We start from the raw sequence: 24,240 nt of genomic DNA, 5'->3' as shown, positions 1-24,240 counted from the left end.
GCGTTCTGCTCTGTTGTATGTTTGCATTGAACAAGGCCAGCGGGGGAAAGGCAATTCATCATTATTGTTGTTATCTTTTTTTCAATTGCAATGGAGTGAACAATAAAAGCAACAACCATTCCTCTCCATGGTGCTTCCTCTCTACCCGGCTGTCTTTAGTTTTTTTATAATATATGTATTAACATTTGTTACAATTTAACAATCATCAGCAGACTTCACCCCCAGACATGCTGCTCCACACACACACACACACACACACACACACACACACACACACACACACACACACACACACACACACACACACACACACACACACACACACACACACACAGACACACACACACACACACACACACACACACACACACACACACACACACACACACACACACACACACACACACACACACACACACACACACACACAAGGCAGACTTCACTTGATTGAATTTATTTACCACCCAAACGTTACCACGCAAACCCATTCAGCTGCAGTTGGGGTTGAAAGATACCATGTGAATATGCAGGAAATAGACACGCTTTGGAGACAAAAGAAATGACATGAAAGCTATTTGAAGCACCCAAGCTTATTTCTGGAGAGAATCTGGCATTAGTAAGTGGTATCTTTATCAGATTATTGTGTCACACTGCTCAGGTAGACTGGCAGGCAGATGACTGCTTTTAGTGTGTATGTTGCTGTATGGTCAAGTTTGGTCAAAGCAGTGCACCTACCATACATTGACCATCTGATGAATCAGAAACCAGACTGCCAGGCGATAGACTTGCTGATATGATACACTACATGACAAAAGTATGTGGACACCTGCCTGTCAAATATCTAATTCCAGAAACATGGGCATTAATATGGAGTTGGTTCCCCCCTTTGATGCTATAACAGCCTCCACTCCTCTGGGAAGGCTTTCCACTAGATGTTGGAACATTGCTGCGGTGACTTGCTTCCATTCAGCCACAAGAGCATTAGTGAGGTCGAACACTGATGTTGGGCGATTAGGCCTGGCTCGCAGTCGGCGTTCCAATTCAACCCAAAGGTGTTCGATGGGGTTGAGGTCAGAGCTCTGTGCAGGCCAGTCAAGTTCTTCCACGCCAAACTCTACAAAACTTTTCTGTATGGACCTCACTTTGTGCACGGGGGCATTGTCATGTTGAAACAGGAAAGGGCCTACTCAAAACTGTTGCAACAAAGTTGAAAGCACAGAATTGTCTAGAATATAATTGTATGCTGTAGCATTAAGATTTCCAATCACTGGAAATAAGGGGCCTAGCCCGAACCATGAAAAACAGCCCCAGACCATTATTCCTCCTCCACCAAATGTTACGGATGGCACTATGCATTCGGGCAGGTAGCAATCTCCTGGCATCTGCCAAACCCAGATTTATCGGCCTGCCAGATGGTGAAGCGTAATTCATCATTCCAGAGAATGCATTTCCAATGCTCCAGAGCCCAATGGCTGCTAAATTTACACCACTCCACTGACTTGGCATTACGCATGATGATCTTAGGCTTGTGCGTGGCTGCTCGGCCATGGAAACCCATTTCATGAAGCTCCTGATGAACAGTTCTTGTGCTGACGTTGCTTCCAGAGACAGTTTGGAACTCAGTAGTGAGTTTTGCAACCGAGGACAGCCGACTGTGAGCTTGTGAGGCCTTCCACTTCGCGACTGAGCCGTTGTTGCTCCTAGATGTTTCCACTTCACAGTAACAGCACTTACAGTTGACTGGGGCAACTCTAGCAGGGCAGAAATTTGATGAAATGACTTGTTGGAAAGATGGCACCCTATGACAGTGCCACGTTGAAAGTCACTGAGCTCTTCAGTAAGGCCATTCTACTGCCAATGTTTGTCTATGGAGAATGCATAACTGTGTGCTTGATTTTATAAACCTGTCAGCAATGGGTGTGGCTGAAATAGCCAAATCCACCTATTTTTTAGGGGTGTCCACATACTTTTGTGTATCTTAGCCACAGAGGCCTGACTGGAAATGGCTGTCAGGTGACGGTCAGGCAGACGGCTCAGCTCTGAGTCAGGGCCTATGACTGTGGAGGCAGATGCTACCTCGTTTGGTCGACTCTGCTATAGATGACCCTAGCTGGCCTGGTGAGGCAGCCTGGCATGCAGGCAGGCATCACCCAGGAGGTGGGTGGTCCATATGGCACCGGGCCTGGTTGCTGTGATCCGATACCAAATGTTCTGGTGATAATCACCATGGAGATAGAGCTTCATCTCTCGCTATGGTTAACATGCATTAATATGATATGAAATGCTGCTGGCTGCCTATTCAGTTTTCACACTGTCGATGCTACAGTAGTTTGCATTTCCTGCCGTACAGGAAAATTCTCAGCAACTAAAGAGTGATCAAATTAAGATCCTACATCTGTGCACACCAAGCCCTGAGCAGCTTGATTGTTGCTCACATACTGTATTATAAAGCCTAAAACCTAGTATCTGACCTAAATGATATTGCAGTTCAGCTATTTTTTATGATGCTCTGAGGCATCATACTAAGTTAGTATCAGTATGGGAACACGAGGAATCCAAAGAGCAGCACTAATCATAGAGAAGGGAAGGCTCAATCTGCCAACATCCCAAAACTGAATCCAGGACCTCTCTCTGGTACGGGGTCCATCAGACATGTGCAATTCAATGGTATCAAGAGAGTTAAGGGTTATCACCCCACCCCTGGGCAGAGACAACTGGCCTTGAGGCCAGGCACCACACCCTCATAGGGTAATTTTTCCCCCTTAATCATACCACAATCAACTTTTCCCAGTTGAATTTTGTATACATTTTTTATATGTACCCATTGATTCTTGAAGAATATAACTTATAAATGCCTCATGAGCTTAATTCCCTATCATAAATGAAATTATAAGCGTGTTTTACTACAATGTTTGTAAACAAGGTAAATGTAAACAAACATTATATAGCATCAAAACATGGTTAAAACTATACATTTTATATCATGGACCGTCAGTCCTTAGCACTCTCTATGAATTTGAAAGTGGTTCAATTTCTCCAGCCCCATCCCTTAGCTTTTTATAAAAACCGGGGCAGAGAAAACGCTTTATTATTGTTTCAACTGCTGATTGGCCCTTTAATGTAGTGAGCTTTGAAATTATTGGTGTATGTTAATTTTAAAGTGATTCAAATGCATTAAAATGTTCAATGACGGTAGTATGATAAACTAAAGAAGATATACATTTTTTTCACGTTTTTGACATTTTTATGTTTACTTTTTGAAAATACTAATATTAATGGCCCAAAATACCAACAAATATAAATACTGACAGGTAGATGCAAAAATGTAATTTCAGCCTGTGGTGCTTGGCCTTAATATGACCAGACATTCTAACCAGATCTGAGACTTTGTACAGATGTAGGATCTTAATTAAAGACAGTTTGCTGTAGCAGGAAAATAATCCTACAGCAACAGAAAATGTGAATTATTATGTGCATTATAATGAATGATTTTTGTAGGGGTTGATACATTTTTTGTAAGGGGAAATCAAGTTACATTTCTAAATGGAAATTACAAACGTCAGAAGCCTTTTTAAACCTAAAATACACTGCAAGTTTTCAAATTTCCTGAAAGTTATCCTGCAACAGGGTGATCAAATTAAGATCCTACATCTGTAACTGTCAGGAGGAGATCCCGTTTCATTATTGAGCTCTGAGTGTTTTTTATTTGCGCTGTGCTGGGAGCTTCCAGGAACAGCTGTGTGTGTTTACTGCTGTGTAAAGGCTTGCTACAGGGCCCCAGTGGACCACAATGTCAAAAATATATCAGTTATGTGGCCATGTGCTCATGTGTTCTCCATGCACAAATTGTCAAAGAAAGCATACTAAAGCCTTGGATCTTTTTCTGTTATGAGCCAATATAGTCCACAGCTTCTTATCAATCATGGCATACTTGATACTGTCATGATCCCACTGTGCATATTATTTGTTCCACTTAACCAACAGGGACTTGTTGTCTGTTGAACTCATCGGTTCCTGTAAATACATGGCTGTGCATGAATAACTGATTGTGACTCTTCCTTTTAGCTAGAACATACAGTACCTGGTTAAACATTCTGTATTTGTTAAGGCAGACTTCAATACCTGAACAGCAGAATTTTTATAAATCTATCCACGGAGAGAAAGTAATATCAGATTCCCAGACCGCCTACGCTGAGCCAATAACAGATTTAAGTCTGTGCACACATAACAGCCTTCTCAAGTAGAATCCCAGCTAGAAAATGTGGTTCCTTCGAAGTTGTAGGAACGTACATTTTTGGTTTCCCATTGATTCTGGGAATGAAGCCATACGTTTCCTGACTGAACGTTTTTAAACTTTCTGAGAACCGAAGTGAACATTTTGCCTGTTCTGGTAACGTTAATCTTTAGGTTGCAGGGAGGTTCTGAGAACGTTTTACTATGGTTCCCTGAAAGTGTTCCTGGGATGTTTTATTAACGTTCTGAGAATGGAAATTATAGGGTATTTGAAGGTAATTAAATAACGTTCTCAGAACATGTTTCAGAAAGACTTTTAGTAAAACTGTTAACTTAGTTTGTGTTGAACTACAATCACAGAAAGGACACATGGAATTTTATCTGCTTAATCTTTAATCATGCAAACACATTTATTTTTTTATTGTGGCATGGTGTCAGTGAGATTCAAACCACTGCTCTTCTGTTCTCTATCCATGGAATTAGTCCACTGAGCCCCCAGGATGGAGCTAGCATGCCATGTTTTTTTTAACTCATACAAAGCTGTTAATTTTTGTCTATTCAAGCAGACCCCATTTCAAAGGAAACAAGCACTCAATAAGATCACACACTTAACAAGATAGAGGATAGAGATAGTTTTGTTGACACTGCGAATGGAATGTATATGTTTTTAAATAACATTCTTAGAACGTTATTTGAACATTACTAATGTTTTCTTGTGGTTTTTGTGGAACGTTTTCTTAATTTTCTGAAAACTTGACTTTAAATAGAACCATGAGAAAACCTGTAGAAAACCATTATGCTGAAGTACTGAAATTCCCACAGAACATTGTTTCTTAATACTCTCTAAATGTTCTGAGATCATGACTTTAAATAGAACCATGGGGAAACCTGTAGAAAATGATGTAAATGATGTATGTTACGTTATGTACTGAAATTCCCACCTAAGAAACATGGATCTCAGAAAGTTATGTGCTAGCTGGGTATCCTGCACCATTCCCATAACGTTGTGGGAAGGTTGTATGCAAGATAACCGTACGACCACCATGCTCTCACCAAGCTCTAAGAAATATATGGTTCTCACAACGTTATGTGCTAGCTGGGATTATGGTAAACAGTGTTCCCACACATTAACTTGCCATGCTGCAATTCCTCCCCACAAAGAAATAGATGCAGAGAAATGATCTGATACTTTTGCTGAAGTATTGTTGTGGCAGGTAGCCTAGTGGTTAGAGCGTTGAACTAGTAACTGGAAGGTTGCAAGATTGAATCCCTGAGCTGACAAGGTAAAAATCTGTCGTTCTGCCACTGAACAAGGCAGTGTTCGTCATTGAAAATAAGAATTTGCTTTTAACTGACCTGCCTAGTTAAATAAAGGTTTAAAAAAAAATTTTTTGTAGATTATGCTCCAGTTTGGTGACCTTTGACCCCTATTTCTGTTGGTTTACATCCGACTAACAAACAGATGTTCCTCTAAGTATGAATCTAATTCTCAGCCATTACCCATCATCCTCCCTGTTCCTGGGGTTACGGCTCTGTCACTTGCAACTTAACTCAAGACCATCTGATGATGACGCATTGTTTGTGTATATATTTGGACAACAAACTTTGGATCCTATTCAGTCACAACCGACTACAGAATTTGCAGTGTAAGACAATAACAATGTGATTTTCATCTCGTACCAGAAAAACAGCTTGTGATTGGACAGAGTCTTTAGCCTCAGTCTTTGAGATGGTATCATCTCAACGTTTGTATCATTTGGAACTTGTACAGATTATGAAAATGTCATAACAAATGAATGCTTACTGAAAGCACTCGCTTTGAACTTCCTAAGCCAAACTCAGCTTACTCAAAACAATAAAATGTTTTGTCAAATATTACATCTTTATTTTCAGAACAAGATCATACTGTTGCTAACACATCCATAACAACCTTACGGAGTCATAATGCAGTCTTCACTACCAATCATCTATTACAACAGTATGTACCTTCCTATAGGCCTACTTTGTCTTTTATCCACAATGTGAATCCTGACCCAAACCTAATCCATTTTCAAAGACCCTATGTTCTGTGTGAAGCTGGCCTGTTTCCAGTAGGAGTCAAGCATCCCTGACTGAGACTGATGAGGCCTCTCAGACTGAACTGACTGCTCTCTCTAACAAGGTGCCTCTGTGGACATGTCTGGTGGCACAGGTGTAGGATCTTTATAATGATTTGACCAGTATTGTCACAGCAAAATAGTCATGCAGCAACAGGATTTGAACATTTAGTCAATATTGTTGCTTGATCGGTGCTTAGCCTTTTAGCTGGCCAAAATTAGGCTACATGCAATACTGTTAATATAACCATGTGCTAGTGCAGGTTTTCAGGGAATTTATGTAAATAATTAAGCTAATCTTATTCTAAGAAAATAAGAGTGGTACAGAAATGAACATTAAATTATCTGGCAACAGCTCTTGTGGACATTCCTGCAGTCAGCATGCCAATTGCACGCTCCCTCAAAACTTGATATATTTGTGGCATTGTGTTGTGTGGCACTTATTACAGTGGCCTTTTATGGTCCCCAGCACAAGGTGCACCTGTGTAATGATCATGCTGTTTAATCTTCTTGATATGCCACACCTGTCAGGTGGATGGATTATCTTGGCAAATGAGAAATGCTCACTAACAGGGCCACTGTTTGCTCACTAACAAAAACACATTTGTGCACACAATTTGAGAGAAATAAGCTTTTTGTGCGTATGGAACATTTCTGGTATCTTTTATTTCAGCTCATGAAACATGGGACCAACACTTTACATGTTGCATTTATATTTTGTTCAGTATAATTACGCATATATTCATCAATAGGACAGGGTCTATGGACAGGTGTTTCTGTGAACATGTCCCACTGGTAGTTACTAGGAATGTGTTCACCGCTAGCACAGATTCTGTCTCAGCTCAAAACCCTGACTCTGACGGTCTGGCACGGCCAACAAACCCATTTGTCATATCTCTGCTCTCATTAACTTATCATAGACAGTCAGAGAGATGGCTTGGCCAAAGGACTGATGTCTGTCTGTCTGCCGTTCTGGCTGTCTGGCTCGTAGTGAGAGCTCTGTGTTTTGAGTACAAGCCAGCTCCTCGACACCAAGAGAATGTCTGAGGCAGAGATTGATCCAATCCTTTGATGAAGATTGAGGTTATTCTGACTGTGTTGATCCAATCCTTTGATGAAGATTGAGTTTGTTCTGATTGACATAACTTTTTTTTTGATTGAGGTTATTCTTCCAGTTGTTCTTTGAATTCCTTGAAGACAGATATACAGTGCATTCGAAAAGTATTCATACCCCTTGACTTTTTAAACATGTTGTTATGTAACAGCCTTATTCTAAAATTGATCAAATATTTTTTTCCTTCATGAATCTACACACAATATCCCATAATGACAAAGTGAAAACAGGTGTTTAGACATTTTTGCTAATTTATATATATATATATATAAAATAGAAATACCTTATTTAAATAAGAATTCAGACCCTTTGCTATGAGATTTGAAATTGAGCTCAGGCACATCCTTCTTCCATTGATCATCCTTGAGATGTTTCTATAACTTGATTGGAGTCCACCTGTGGTAAATTCAATTGATTGGACATGATTTGGAAAGGCACACACCTGTCTATATAAGGTCCCACAGATGACAGTGCATTTCAGAACAAAAACCAAGCCATGAGGTCGAAGGAATTGTTCGTAGTGCTCCAATTGTGTTGAGGCACAAGGTTACCAAAACATTCCTGCAGCATTGGAGCCACCAAGACTCTTCCTAGAGCTGACCGCCAAGCCAAACTGAGCAATCGGGGGAGAAGGGCCTTGGTCAGGGAGGTGACCAAGAACATGATGGTCACTCTGACAGAGCTCCAGAGTTCCTCTGTGGAGAAGGGAGAACCTTCCAGTAGAACAACCATCTCTTCAGCATTCCACCATCAGGTCTTTATGATAGTGTCCAGACAGATGCCACTCCTCAGTAAAAGGCACATGGAGTTTGTCAAATGTACCTAAACGACTCTCAGACCATGAGAAACAAGATTCTCTGGTCTGATGAAACCAAGATTGAACTCTTTGGCCTGAATGCCAAGCATCACGTCTGGAGAAACCCTTGCACCACCCCTACGGTGAAGCATGGTGGTGGCAGCATCATGCTGTGGGGATGTTGTTCAGCGGCAGGGACAGGGAGACTAGTCAGGATCAAGGGAAAGATGAACGGAGCAAAGTACTGAGAGATCCTGATGAAAACCTGCTCCAGAGCGCTCAGGACCTCTGAGTGGGGCGAAGGTTCACCTTCCAACAGGACAATGACCCTAAGCACACAGTCAAGACAACGCAGGAGTAGCTTCAGGACAAGTCTCTGAATGTTATTGAGTGGCAAGACAGACCCCGGACTTTAAATCGACCTAATATCTGGAGAGACCTGAAAATAGCTGTGCAGCGACACTCCCCTTCCAACCCGACAGAGCTTGAGAGAATCTGCAGAGAAGAATAGGAGAAACTCCCCAAATACAGATTTGTCAAGCTTGTAGTGTCATACCCAAGAAGACTCAAAGCTGTAATCGCTGGCAAAGGTGCTTCAACAAAGTACTGAGTAAAGGGTCTGAATAGTTATGTAAATGTTATATTTCCGTTTTAAAATTTTAATCAATTTGCAAACATTTCTAAAAACCTGCTATTGCTTTATCATTATGGGGTATTGTGATGAGGACTTATTATTATTTTTATCCATTTTAGAATAAGGCTGTAACATAACAAATTGTGGAAAAAGTAAAAGGGTCTGAATACTTTCAAAATGCAGTGTATATGTGGGTCGAGGCTGGATGTGTCTCTCCAAGATACCATTGGTTGTCTCTCACTTTCCTCCTCTAAGTGGTGCGAGTGACTGAAGGAGCATGTTGAGACATGATATGGTATTGAGTAGGTGACTGCATGTGTGTGTGGGAAGATGTGACACAAGTGAGTATGTGTGTGTGTGTGTGTAAGGTTAGAACAGGTGAGGGCATGAGAGTGTGGCGAGGCTCAGTGTTTCTGATTCCCATCATCCTACGAAGTGTTTGGTGGCAATCAAATCAAAGTTTATTGGTCGCTTACACAGTTTAGCAGATGTTGTAGAGGGTGCAGCAAAATGCTTATGTTACTAGCGCTAAACAATGCAGTAAAATGTAAACTGTACGCAATAATAACAAATTCTACAAATCAAGAAATGTCAGTATGAATCCAATTAACAACCAAATAGCACTGTAACAGTAATGAAATGGTAAATAATGTTTTGTGTCATTTTGGACCACCAACATTTCTTGTCTAGCGTATTTAGTTTTGTCAACATATGGAAAGTTTACAGACAAATTAGCTGTTCCCATCAGGCCTGTTGGGAATTGTTTTATCCAACATGGAGGCTACTTTACTTGCATAAAACGGTTAGATGGAAACCTGGTTACAAACATGAAGTTTGTTAACAATTCCAAGAGGCATGAGGGGAAAATTCTACCTTCTCCTGTCCTACAGCCTAGGCTATTTTCCTATCCAATCCCACTTATAACCAAAATCCTGACTCCTGTCCCACATGAACATTCCTAACTTTATTCTGTAATCCATAGGTTGCATTATAAAAACACCTCTCTCGCCTATGCATGACAAGATACCTCTATAACATTTCCCCGCTACTCTGCGCGGGCTCATACTTGCTTAGAGCTTCAGTAAAGAATGTGTGATCAACAAATGGTATGAGAGTTTTTAAAACTGAGTTGGTATTTAAACTATTTCCACTCCCCGTTATTCATTATCTTATCTGCTATCTGAAAAGGAGATGGGAGATATTCTGTCATTCGTTGAAGGAGGTTATCTAGCAAGCTTAGCAACTTTGGTCATTTGGCTTTTGTTATACAGTTACAAAGTTTGTATGATTCGACAACGTTTTGTGTGTCCTGGAGCGCTCTCTGTGTTTTAAATGCTTCAAATGTATCCCGGGACTCTAGGTATAAATCTGAATTATTCCCGGTATTGAAACTTGGTCTATGCTGGAGATGCCAAATCTCTTCTTAGGGAGAAATATTGTGCTGATGGTTTGCTATGGTAACTTTCACTTAGCAACATTGTAACATTCAACGAGACAGAGAGCAAGACAACATGAGGTGATGAACCCTGAGGGAGAATATGCTAGGCTCCCTTGTGCTTTCTGCTGTATATAATTAAATCATGAGCACCAAATGGCATTTGAAAAGTGTTACTTTCCTGATCCTGACAACTCTATACAAGTCCATACAGTATAATGCACAATGAGTCTGAATGGACATCCACTGTGTGACGGGGTGACTCACCAGACGGTGGGTGTGTGGTAGGGGAGGAGCGTGGGGCTCTGGCCCTCGCCTCTGAGGCTGTGTCTGGGGTGGTGGTGGCTGAGGGCCATGGGGTGACCCTGGGCCTGGTTCTGGGTCTCACTCTCCTCTCCTGGGACCGGCCGGTGCCACTGGCTCCTAGCCTTCTTCAGCCAGCGTCCTCCAAGACCCCACTTCTCCAGGTAAACCCGACACAGCTCATAGTTCATGGCAGAGTAGTAGAGGAAGTCCAGGGCTAGCAGCACCATGACGAAGAAGCCATAGATCCACACTCCTACCAGGGCTGTGTAGTTACTGTAGAGAACAGATAGGTGAAGAGAGAGACGGAGTGAGAATGGCATGAAATATAATTCAAAATATTTTTATGTTGCATTTCAAGCATATTTTTTTGTAATTTGATATTACGATAAAGGAAGTACTTTACTGAGATGTAAAGGGGACTCTCATAGCCTATCCATTTTAATAACTTCATCACTCTTCAATATTTTGTCCCAGTATTCAACACCAACACATTTAATGTATTTCACATGCCATAAGGATTTATGTGGTGCATTAAACCATTTGCGGGATTCACTCTCCAACCCATAAATCGCTGCAAGGTAAAAATGAGTGCAAATAGTTTCCAATTACACTCTACCTCCACGGACAGCATTATGAATGAGTCTTGTAATAAATGTCTCGAGGATGTTAGTAAGATGATGATTTTACGGAGCAGAGCTGTGCATTACAAAAGGGACTACCCAGGAAGATACTACCCATTCCTATTAGAATGCAAAACCCCAAAGTCGACTTAAAATGATCATTCTGACCAAGAAAGACAGATGAGACAGAGGATGTTACGGCCAAAGTGAGGTTTATCATATGGAGGGAACACCAAAGCTTGATGATTAGTTGATTATTATCAGCTGTGTATTGCTAGGGTAAAACCAAAACGTGCAACCCTTGGGGTCCCGAAGTCCGAGTTTGGGAAACCCTGGTCTAATACATAACATGCTGACCAAATAGCTCCTTGGATGGCGTTGTAGATATTTCACAACACCAGGAATAATAACCCCACCATGGTCACTAAGCTTTGCAACTGCACTCAAACAAACCCAAATAAAACCCCTGTTTACCTTGTCTCACTTCCCTCGCCGGGCCTGTGTGACATATAGCTGACTGTTTGCATAGCTTAGCAGTCTATGGTGATGTGTAAATCTGTCTGTTTAAGGCCAGCGGGGCCATTCAGGAGTGTATTTAAGTGAACCTAGAGTAAGCAAAGGGGACTGTTTGGACAGCTGTCTGTGTGGAGAGATTGATGAGATCAGACTCACCACACAGCAACAACAAATGTTAGATAACGTTAAACAAGGCAAATTTCCTAATGCATACACATGAAGTCATCACCTGCTAATACCAGTACATGGTGCAATCATAAGCTACAATAATAGACTAGCTCATGCTCCTAACAGTAGACAGAACGCTCAGAGTCTCAGACCCAGTGCTATTGCCAGTTTAACCTGGGGCCAGTGGTAAATATCACCACTTCAGCTGTGTAGTCCAGAGCGGAGGAGGATGAAATGGCCTCCCATTATGTTATCAGCCACTAGATGTAATATCCTGACCTGCCAGAGGGGCTGTGTAACTGGCCATAGAGAGCACACGCTGAGAGGGTATTAGAGGAGAGGGTAGAGAGAGAAAGAGAGAGTGCGCGAGAGAGAGCACTCTATGTTTCTGTTTGTCACTGAGCTTCTTCACACTCTGGGAGGTCATTCCTCCCTGTCTGTTCTCTTACTGAGCTCCTTCACAGTCTGGGAGGTCATTCCTCCCTGACTGTTCTCTCACTGAGCTCCTTCACACTCTGGGAGGTCATTCCTCCCTGTCTGTTCTCTCACTGAGCTCCTTCACAGTCTGGGAGGTCATTCCTCCCTGACTGTTCTCTCACTGAGCTCCTTCACACTCTGGGAGGTCATTCCTCCCTGTCTGTTCTCTTACTGAGCTCCTTCACAGTCTGGGAGGTCATTCCTCCCTGTCTGTTCTCTTACTGAGCTCCTTCACACTCTGGGAGGTCATTCCTCCCTGTCTGTTCTCTCACTGAGCTCCTTCACAGTCTGGGAGGTCATTCCTCCCTGACTGTTCTCTCACTGAGCTCCTTCACAGTCTGGGAGGTCATTCCTCCCTGTCTGTTCTCTCACTGATCTCTACCCGGTTGCTGCAGACGGAGCTGTTGGCTACATAGAGAAAGATTTCTATTTAAGTCTGTCATAGTACTGTGTAGTATAGTGTAGTGCAGTGTAGTAGTGTAGTGCATTGCAGTGTAGTCAAATCAAATTTAATTTGTCACATGCGCCAAATACAACGGGTGTAGACTTCACTGTGAAACGCTTGCTTACGAGCCCTTCCCAACAATGCAGTTAAAAATAATAATAAAAAGAAAAATAGTAACACAAGAGGAATAAAATACACAATAATGAAGCTATGTTCAGGGAGCACCAGTACCAGATCAATGTGCAGGGGTATGAAGTATTTGAGGTAGATATGTACTTGAAGGCAGGGTAAAGTACCTAGGCATCAGGATAGATTATAATAAGAGTAAAATAAAGAACAGAGTAGCAACTGCAGCATATGATCAGTGTAAAAGTATGTAAGTATGTGTTTGTGTGTGTGAGTGAGCGTGTGTATAGTGTGTGTAATGTATATAGTCTTGTGAGTGTGCATAGAGTCAGTGCAGATAGTCCGGCTAACCATGTAATTAACTATTTAGCATTCGTATGGCTATTTAGCAGTCTTATGGCTTGGGGATAGATGCCGTCTCGGAGTCTGTTGGTCCGAGAGCCAATGCTCTGGTACTGTTTGCCGGACGGTAGCAGAGTGAACAGTCTATGGCTTGGGTGGCTGGAGCAATTTTTCACGACTGTGCAGGTGTGTGTGGACCATGTTAAGTCCTTAGTGATGTGGACATCAATGAACTTGAAGCCCTCGACCCGCTCCACTACAGCCCTGTTCGATGTGGATGGAGGCATGGTCTCTGCTCTTTCTCCTGTAGTCCACAATCAGCTTCTTGGTCTTACCGACATTTGTAGTGTAGTGCAGTATTATAGTATACTATAGAATATTATACTATAGTACAGTATAGTAAGATACAGTACACTAAAGCACTTTATTAAACTTTGCTGAGCGATGGCATCCGCAGGCAGCCCACCCACTCACTCAGTAACAAAGCCTCAGCTCTTCACTGCTGTGGTTCTGATTCTCTCTGTAGGTGTAGATCAATGTCAATGTGCCCTTTGAGCACCAGTCAAATGGTGTCAATGAGTGGGATATTGTCAAGGGAGCTAACAGCTTATCAATCACTAACATTTAAAGGCCAGGGCTTTTTTCTCTGTGGAAATGTCTCAATTGTGAGTGAGAAGCTAATGGCTGTTTCCTTGCAGATAACTTTTTCTATGTTCTTAAGGTATCCGCTCAACCTAATGTAAGTAGCCTAGCATTTTATAATAACAGTACACTGTATAATAGAATCACAATAATTAGCCTACTAACAGACAAAGAACAGCACCACTCCATATATGCACTGCGAAAACCTGAATTGGACTCACTTGTGTTTGAAGCCGTCTGTGGTGGTGGTGAGGTTGACCTGCATGACCGTCTGGAACTCAGTCTCCTTACAGCAGTACTTGAAGGCAGTGTTGTTGTGGTGACAGCAGAACATGTAGGTCTTGTTGTCAGAGAGACGAGGGCAGTGGAAACCAAAGTGGTAGCGCCCCTTGTGGTCGGAATATGGTTCACACACTCTGAAATTAGCTGATAGAGCTGTGGAAGAGAGAGAGACAGAGAGTGAGAGCAAGACAGAGAGAGAGAGCGAGAGAGCGAGAGCGAGAGAGAGAGAGAGAGAGAGAGAGAGAGAGAGAGAGTTTAATACTGTAGTCTTCTTGGAAAGCACTTACACTTTGTGAGGTAAAATATTTTTCAGAATTGTTTTACAAATCTGATAAATGGATTATAATGATTGGGAACATCATGATTCAGCTTGTTGTGATTTCAATTACGTTGTAAATGATGGAAAACCATGCAGAAATCAACAGACATTTACTAATCTCTGTAGAAGGATAATAAATGTGAAGGATTGAGTCAACCAGAGAGGTGTTTCTCTTTGATGGGAGTCATGGAAACATAATTTGGCAGCCTGGACTCATGTAGACAATCACCAATTACCAATCTGTCATTGTAACAGACCAGAGATAATGATCAAGGCTGTATCATATGTCATTGTGTACCAAGACAAAACCACGTGTTAGACAGACACCATCACAACCAATCAGGATTGACAATTTGGCATCTTTTCATATTTTATTACCATTAATAACACATAATATAATAACAGGTAAAAGCGTCCCCCATAGCATAGCTGGGGAAAGCCCTTCTAGCATTAGGGAATGAGTGCTGCCTGCAGTAGCAATGACAGAGGACGAGAACTGTAACAAGGTCATGTCTTTGTATCTTCCTCTTAATGATGGGGGGGGGGGGAATTATATATTTCTGCTGCTGATGGTAAAGGTATTATCTAATCCTATGCAGGCCAAGCAGGAACAGATTGGTCATTTGAAAGGGGAGAACACTCAGATCTAATGAGCTTGGCTTATTGCCTCACTCCAGGCCGGCTGACTGAATGGCTGACTGACTGGCTGGCTGGATAGCTAGAATTGACTTCCCTCCGACTCTCTCTAATTGTCAGGCTTTTGCGTCCATGCTGAACAGGGAAGTAGAATGAGGAGTGAGGAAGCTGTAATGAAGCCTTACTCCAGAGGTTTAAAGTCAGAGATTGATTTGAGAGACAGAAATTGGCTCTTTATTCTACCTTGTATCTTTGCTAGGAAATAAGAAAGATTTGATTGTATTTGATGAGAATAGCAAAACTTCATCTTGAGGTTTAATAGTATGCAGACTCTCACAAAAGTGTGTGCACTCAAACACACTCACAGCAGTACATTGTCTTCTATCTCATTACCCTTCTTTATCTGTGAAATAACCTCTCACAAATAGATATAAGCCACTTAAGCTTCTGAAATACAATTTTTGTCAGCACTCAAATCAGGAATTCATATACTGTACTGAACTGATAGAAAAGAGGAGCTGGCAGATGTCACAGAAAAATATAGAAATGTCATATGTGTACATTTTCAGGGACAATTTCTCAAACATGTACAGACCTGTAACTGTATACTGCAATGTAAAGGTAAATGTGAAGATGATATATAAATCAAACCAGTGACTTCTAAAAGGTCAAATATCAATCCCAAACTGACATTGGAAAGACAGCTTTATTTATTCAAAAATATTCCCATCTAACTCCGCCTCTGGTATTCTGATCCTATAGCTAATCTCATAATTGACAGGATATAAAGGAAGGGTCAGCGGTAATAGCAGGGTGAATTGGCAATAAGGAAGCAGAGCAGCTCGGGATCAGAAGTGGACCATAAAGTCCTCTAATGATGCAAGACTTAAAGAGTTAGGGAGAGGAGAGGCAGAACAGGGGGAAGGCAGTTTCAGTCTTATTAGAGGGAAAACATCTGGATCTGGTTAGGGAATCATCGTAAACGTTGCCATGTTGTTAATTACATTAACACCTTTACAATTTTAGCATACTACAGTAAGCAGTTTGGCTCAATTGTTACGTTTACAACCTCAACCTGTGAGCTGAAAAACAAAAAAACAAGATAAAGTTTGTAGGTTACCGACAGAGTTTCACAAATGCAGTAATCAACATTGATGTTTTACCATGCAGAATACTGTTCCTGAGACAGTCATACACCAGTCTCGCTTGCCAGACTCACAGGCAACTATGGGAAAAGAGTACACACTTAAACACAAACACTGTGACGGAGCTGGCCATACCCTGTGCACATCAAGAGGTTCAAATAATAACTGAACTGATAAAAACGGTCAGAATTCAATAAATATTTATTAGGATATAAAACAGATGTTTTTAAAGAGGTTAAAACCCAGACCATGCTAAAAGGTTCTTAAAACTAAAACTTTTCCTGCAGAGAATATAGCAAGTCTACCTCTTCCAATAATTCTTTCCCCACTGTTCAAACAGACCACCTTTCAAGACACAAACCAACACACCTGAAAACACTGAAATTGACAAGGCAAACTACTGAAATGTTGAGGATGAAGTTGATGTTAAATGTAGAAATATGTCATGGCTTGATTAATGTCTGTTTTGGGCCCAATTAGCACACAAGTAACAAAATCACACATTTAAAACAGGTGAAAGTGAAGATACATTGAATGGAATAAAATGCATTCACACACACACACACACACACACACACACACACACACACACACACACACACACACACACACACACACACACACACACACACACACACACACACACACACACACACACACACACACACACACACACACACACACAAAGAAGTGTATTAAACCGCACTGACCTGCGGTGGACAGCAGGAGGAAGATGACCGTCAGGACATTGAAGGACTGCCGGCTGGTGACAGTCATCTTCGGGTCCTCATATAGGACAGAGGACAGGAGGGGAGATTCTCTGCTTTAGCTGTACCAGGACATCATCTGCTCTTTGACCCAAACAATCACATTGCTGCTGCTGTCCGGTGAGCCACCTGGATGCAACAAGACAACCAATGAATCACTTAATTAGATGAAATGTATGTTATAAAGCCTGTTGTGGAAGAACTATATCAACAGCTGTCGAAAAAAGGGCTACAGAAACTAAGAGTATAGAAGCTTTGGATCAAATAACATAAATGTAATCACAGGTTATTTTCTCTGATTGGACAATTGCGCCTTGCAGCATTCACCATGGACCAAAACGATTTGAAAAAGTGTTTCTCACCCTTCTAAAAGTTGTGATCAATAGGAGTGCTTGTGTTGTTAAATCTGGGACTCTCTCACCTAGTGATAAATCATACAAAGTGAGAAGAGGACCCTGTCTGGCTACAGAGGTGTTCTCGATGAGTCTGCTTGTAGTGATGCATCACAGCAGTTCATGGAGGAAATCTCTCGTTTAAATACTGAGTGTCCCTGCGAGGCCTGTGTCGTGGCTGCCATTAGCATCGTACCACTCTATCAAACCTGTCCAACATCCGCACACTGTGGCTTAGTGAGATAAATGGCTTAGGAGGCACACTTTTTTTTAATCTTAGTGAGGGTTGAGGACTGTTTCTGCTCTTGGACAAGTTTTAGCCTCTTGTTTATGCTTAAATTAAGGATGAAGTGCAATTGGTAACTGTGTGTTCCTGTGGATTTGATGTTAATCTGAGATTGTGAAATTTAAAATGTATGTTCATTGTAGTGTGCGCCACAGACTTTGTCATCAAACACTCTGAATAACCATGAAGGGTTTTAGTTTATGCAAAAGTTAGTGTGACAATCTCCTCTTGCTCATCTGAGATACAGATACAGAAACACTAATCAGCAGTGTTGCTACATCTGTCAGAGCTAGGAGGAATCCTACATCTCCCAGGGGGAAGAGGAGAAAGCCTGGTGAGGCTGGTTCCTGCTTCATAACATTGACGATGCAGAAAATGTGGATGTCTGTCTGCTGAGGCTGTTGGTCTCTATCCCTCTGTGTGATTTCTGTCAATCTACCCATACCTGGTCCTGTTTGGTGCAGTATATCTAGCCCTGGCCTGTATGTCCCTGACAAGAAAGGGTCAATAGGTACTGTTGGAACACAACCAAAACCAGATGGCCGCCATACTGTATAGTGCAGTGTGGAGAGAGAGAGAGAGAGAGAGAGAGAGAGAGAGAGAGTGAGAGAGAGGATGAAGGTATCGTGTCCAGGGATTCCCATCCTGTGAAAGAACCTCCTTCCTCCTCCCCAGGCTGTCTTTCACATGGTTTTACATGAATTCTGCCTTTTGAATCTTTTTTTAAAATGTGGAATCTCCCCTTTTTGTCATCGGCTGTCCTATTTAAGTCTACATGGTGTAAACAGACATTTATTCTGATAAACAAAGAATCTGATGTGGAGACAGAAAGTTTACATAATGAGCTTAATGTACAGTGGGGGAAAAAAATAATTTGATCCCCTGCTGATTTTGTACGTTTGCCCACTGATAAAGAAAGGATCAGTCTATAATTTTAATGGTAGGTTTATTTGAACAGTGAGAGACAGAATAACAACAAAAATATCCAGAAAAATGCATCAAAAATGTTATAAATTGATTTGCATTTTAATGAGGGAAATAAGTATTTGACCCCCCTCTCAATCAGAAAGATTTCTGGCTCCCAGGTGTCTTTTATACAGGTAACGAGCTGAGATTAGGAGCACACTGTTAAAGGGAGTGCTCCTAACCGCAGCTTGTTACCTGTAAAAAAGACACCTGTCCACAGAAGCAATCAATCAATCAGATTACAAACTCTCCACCATGGCCAAGACCAAAGAGCTCTCCAAGGATGTCAGGGACAAGATTGTAGACCTACACAAGGCTGGAATGGGCTACAAGACCATCACCAAGCAGCTTGGTGAGAAGGTGACAACATTTGGTGCGATTATTCGCAAATGGAAGAAACACAAAAGAACTGTCAATATCCCTCGGGCTGGGGCTCCATGCAAGATCTCACCTCGTGGGGTTGCAATGATCATGAGAACGGTGAGGAATCAGCCCAGAACTACACGGGAGGATCTTGTCAATGATCTCAAGGCAGCTGGGACCATAGTCACCAAGAAAACAATTGGTAACACACTACGCCGTGAAGGACTGAAATCCTGCAGCGCCCGCAAGGTCCCCCTGCTCAAGAATACATATACATGCCCATCTGAAGTTTGCCAATGAACATCTGAATGATTCAGAGGACAACTGGTGAAAGTGTTGTGGTCAGATGAGACCAAAATGGAGCTCTTTGGCATCAACTCAACTCGGCGTGTTTGGAGGAGGAGGAATGCTGTCTATGACCCCAAGAACACCATCTCCACCGTCAAACATGGAGGTGGAAACATTATGCTTTGGGGGTGTTTTTCTGCTAAGGGGACAGGACACTGCATCAAAGGGATGATGGACGGGGCCATGTACCGTCAAATCTTGGGTGAGAACCTGCTTCCCTCAGCCAGGGCATTGAAAATGGGTCGTGGATGGGTATTCCAGTATCACAATGACCCAAAACGCACGGCCAAGGCAACAAAGGAGTGGCTCAAGAAGAAGCACATTAAGGTCCTGGAGTGGCCTAGCCAGTCTCCAGACCTTAATCCCATAGAAAATCTGTGGAGAGAGCTGAAGGTTCGAGTTGCCAAACGTCAGCCTCGAAACCTTAATGACTTGGAGAATATCTGCAAAGAGGAGTGGGACAAAATCCCTCCTGAGATGTGTGCAAACCTGGTGGCCAACTGCAAGAAACATCTGACCTCTGTGATTGCCAACAAGGGTTTTGCCACCAAGTACTAAGTCATGTTTTGCAGAGGGGTCAAATACTTATTTCCCTCATTAAAATGCAAATCATTTTATAACATTTTTGTTGCGTTTTTTGTTGCGTTTTTCTGGATTTTTGTTGTTATTCTGTCTCTCACTGTTCAAATAAACCTACCATTACAATTATAGACTGATAATTTCTTTGTAAGTGGGCAAACGTACAAAATCAGCAGGGGATCAAATACTTTTTTCCCCCACTGTAAGTGAAGCAGAACCCCTATTCCCAACACACACACAGAATATAATCTCCGGAGTTGAACACATGTACTGCACATGTGAACAGACATGTTACACAGATGAATGGGCAGCAGGCTGTTTGCAGCATGTTAAAGACTGTCCTAAGATGTAACACAAAGTGACAGAATATTCTAGCCATTCTTTCTAAAAACAACAACAAAAACTTAACAAATATTATGCAATGTAAGCATAATTTTCTAAGGTGAAGCACAAATTAAGGCAGCACACCATATTCAATCTATTACAGTATTATGCACAAATTGCATTTTTTTCTGGGCTGGACAGAGAATCAAACAGGAGCAGGAAATGTTACCAATTACTCCTGCATGCTGTCATGGTTCCACCTGTCACCAGAGGGCGACAGAGACCATTCTAGAGACATTAACGACACTCAGCTGTGTCCTATTTAGAGGTGTGCTTTCTGTTGTCCTTTGTATTAGCTTGTATTATGTGCCGGGTTCGTTTGTCTCTTGAGTGAGTTTATTCAAGACTTAGTGTTTGTTGTTTTCCCAGTGATCCTTCCATTACCATTTCTCAGTAAAGTATTATGTTTATCCAACCTGTTGGGGCTAGGGGGCAGTATTTGCACGACCGGATAAAAAACGTACCCAATTTAATCTGGTTACTACTCCTGCCCAGTAACTAGAATATGCATATAGTAGATTTGGATAGAAAACACTCTAAAGTTTCTATAACTGTTTGAATGGTGTCTGTGAGTATAACAGAACTCATATGGCAGGCCAAAACCTGAGAAGATTCCATGCAGGAAGTGGAAATCTGATTTGTGGAATCACCTTCAACACTTTGCCTATGAAACACAAAGTGGTTTGAGTCTTCTCCGGTAAAAACTGACCGAACGAGAGGCCTGGAAAGTTGGTTATAGGGGGAGGGCCATTACTACTATGATGCAGGAGCCCATGGGTACCCTTTCGTTCCGAAACGTTTAGTAAGACAATGCAATCGTCCGCCTTGAATATTATTGAAGCTCTGATTGAAAAAGGCCCTAAAGATTTATGTTCTACAACGTTTGACATGTTTGAATGAAAGTAAATATATATTTTTTGCACATTCGTGACGACAAGTCCCACGCGCTTCAGTACATTATGAGTAGCCTTCGGAACGCGCTAACAAGAAGGAGCTATTGGGACATAAATTATTAACATTTTCGAACAAAACTACATTTGTTGTGGACCTGGGATCCCTGGAAGTGCCTTCTGATGAAGATAATCAAAGGTAAGGGAATATTTACAATAGTATATTTCATTTTAGATGGTTCCAAGATGGCGCTAACCTGTATCGCCTAGCCTATTTTTCTGAGCATAGCACCTCGTTTATTGCAAAGTGTGATTTCCCAGTAAAGTTATTTTTAAATCTGGCAATGCGGTTGCATTCACGAGATGTTAATCTATAATTCTTTGAATGACAATATTACATTTTAACAATGTTTTCGAATAGTAATTTTGTAAATTGTAGCGCTGATTCACCGGAAGCATTTGAGGGAAAATATTTTCTGAACGTCACGCGCCGATGTAAAATGCAGTTTTTTTATATAAATATGAACTTTATCGAACAAAAAATGCATGTATTGTGTAACATGATGTCCCAGGAGTGTCATCTGATGAAGATTGTTAAAGGTTAGTGCTGCATTTAGCTGTGTTTTGGGTATTTGTGATGCATGCTAGTTGCTTTGAAAATGGCAGTGTGATTATTTTGGGCTGGGTACTCTCCTAACATAATCTAATGTTTTGCTTTTGCTGTAAAGCCTTTTTGAAATCGGACAACGTGGTTCGATTCAGGAGAGGTGTATCTGTAAAATGGTGTAAAATAGTCATATGTTTGAGAAATTGAAGTTATAGCATTTATGAGGTATTTGTATTTCGTGCGACGCGATTCCACTGGCTGTTGACTAGGGTGGGACGCAAGCGTCCCAGGTTCCCAGACAGGTTAATCACTGATTCCTTGCCTGGTCTCTTCTCTGCACCTGGGTCCAACCTCACCATGTCACAGCAAGCTTCAGCCCACAACACAGAACCAGCAGAGATCACCCAGATCAAGAATGTTGTAAACCACCAAGAAGCACTACTGGGGCGGCAGCAAGAACAATTCCTCCAGATATCAGAAACCCTCCGGGCGCTTACCAACTCCCTCCAACCACAGTCCAACCCAACCCAGGAGGAGCCAATGCCCAAGTCTCATCACCCAGTGCTACAGGCGTCACCGTAGTTCCGCCAGGGAACCTGCACCGGGAACCCAAGATCCCAGCCCCCGAGCAGTATGATGGCCACCCGGGAGAATGCAAGGGGGTCCTTACCCAGTGCTCTCTGGTGTTCGAGCTACAGTCATCCTCGTTCCACACCAATCGGGCCATGAATGCCTACATAATCGCTCTACTCTCAGGCAAGGCCCTGGCATGGGCAACGGCGGTGTGGGAACAGCAGCCACCATCCTGCAGCTCCATATTAGCTTTCACTGCAGAGCTTCGACCACCCAGTCGGAGGACGAGAAGCGGCCAGCCGACTGTTCAACATCCGCCAAAGGGCCAGACCAGTGTATGACTTCGCCATTGAGTTCCGCACCCTTGCCGCCAGGCACTGGTCACCGCTTTCCACCAGGGGTTGTCTAACTCCATCAAGGATGAACTGGCCTCTCGGGAACTGGGAGAGGACCTCGAGTCCCTGATAACGCTGGGAATCAGGATCAACAACCACCTTTGAGAACGTGTGAGACAGCGCTTTTTTGACACTATCCTGGTTTCCGGAGCACCCCAAGCCCCCCGAACCCAGCATTGAGGAGCCCATGCAGCTGGGACGCACATGTCTGAGCCCACAGGAGCGTGACAGGCGCAAGCTGCTGACTCTACTGCGGCGGTCTCGGCCATCTCCATGCTACATGTCCAGAACTAACGGGAAACGCCAGGGCTTGCCAGGACAAGGGGAGACCCTGGCGAGCTGTGCAGTTACCCCTGGCTACCCAGTCACTGTCTGTCACTACCCGCAACCCTCCACTGGGACAACCGTCAGCACCAGATTCAAGCTTTTGTGGAGTCCGAGGCCGCAGATAATTTCATTGATCAAGACTTCGCCAGAGAATTTCAAATCCCCTGCGTGAAATGTCCCATCACTCTGCAGATTCAAGCCCTCGATGGATTCCCGATAGGCTCCGGCCAGGTGGAATATCAGACCAAGCCCATTCTACTGAAGGTAGGGGTGAATCACTCTTAGTTCTCTTTTGATCATGGCTCCCGAGAACCCCCTTATCCTAGGGTACCCCTGGCTTGCGCTACATAACCCACTACTTTCCTAGTCCACGGGACACCTACTAGACTGGGGTAAAAACTGCCAGACTAAATGTCTAAGAGCCCCACCTAGAACCTCGCTGTGTCCCCCTGCATACATTGAAGACCAGGACTTCTCCGCTCTCCCTCCCGAATACTTCGACCTCTGGGAGGTCTTCGGTAAGAGGCAAACCGCCACCCTCTCTCCTCATCATCCATATGACTGCACCATAGAACTCCTACCCGGCTCCAACCCTCCCCAGGGCTGTCTTTACTCCCCCTCAATTCCTGAAGCTGCAGTAATTGACAGTTACATCCGGGAGTCGCTGGTGGCAGGTTTCGTTTGCTCCTCAACATCCCCAGCTGGTGCAGGTTTCTTCTTGGTGGGAAAGAAGGATGGAGGTCTGGGTCCCTGCATAGGCTATGGAGGAGGGCAGAACAGGATCATGATTAAGAACCGTTACCCCCTACCCCTGATGTGCCCACCTTGGAGCTGGCCCAGGGGGCCCAATTCTTTACCAAACTGGACCTCCACAAAGTTTACAATCTAGTGAAAATCAGGGAGGGAGATGAATGGAAAACTGCCTTTAATGCACCTAGTGGCCACTACGAGTATTTAGTCATGCCATTCGGATTATCAAATTCACCGGCAGTCTTCCAAGCATTGGTCAATGACACTCTTAGGGATATGTT

At 42.7% G+C, this 24,240-nt stretch overlaps 1 protein-coding gene across 1 annotated transcript in view; it reads right to left on the bottom strand.

The window, feature by feature from the left end:
- Positions 1-24,240, bottom strand: part of shisal1a (shisa like 1a) — a 43,506-nt gene that overhangs the window by 3,724 nt on the left and 15,542 nt on the right. The window contains exons 2-4 of the mRNA XM_014169841.3: positions 17,043-17,228; positions 14,172-14,385; positions 10,576-10,887 (exon numbers count right to left, since the gene is read on the bottom strand). Coding sequence (XP_014025316.1) covers positions 10,576-10,887; positions 14,172-14,385; positions 17,043-17,109 — 593 coding nt within the window. The 5' untranslated portion in view covers positions 17,110-17,228. The remainder of the gene's footprint in view (positions 1-10,575; positions 10,888-14,171; positions 14,386-17,042; positions 17,229-24,240) is intronic.

The sequence above is a fragment of the Salmo salar genome, chromosome 23 (assembly GCF_965601325.2).
Source record: "Salmo salar chromosome 23, fSalSal1, whole genome shotgun sequence".
Classification (NCBI taxonomy): domain Eukaryota; kingdom Metazoa; phylum Chordata; class Actinopteri; order Salmoniformes; family Salmonidae; genus Salmo; species Salmo salar.
The sequence above is the reverse complement of the archived record's forward strand: the minus strand, read 5'-3'. Positions and strand labels throughout refer to the sequence as shown.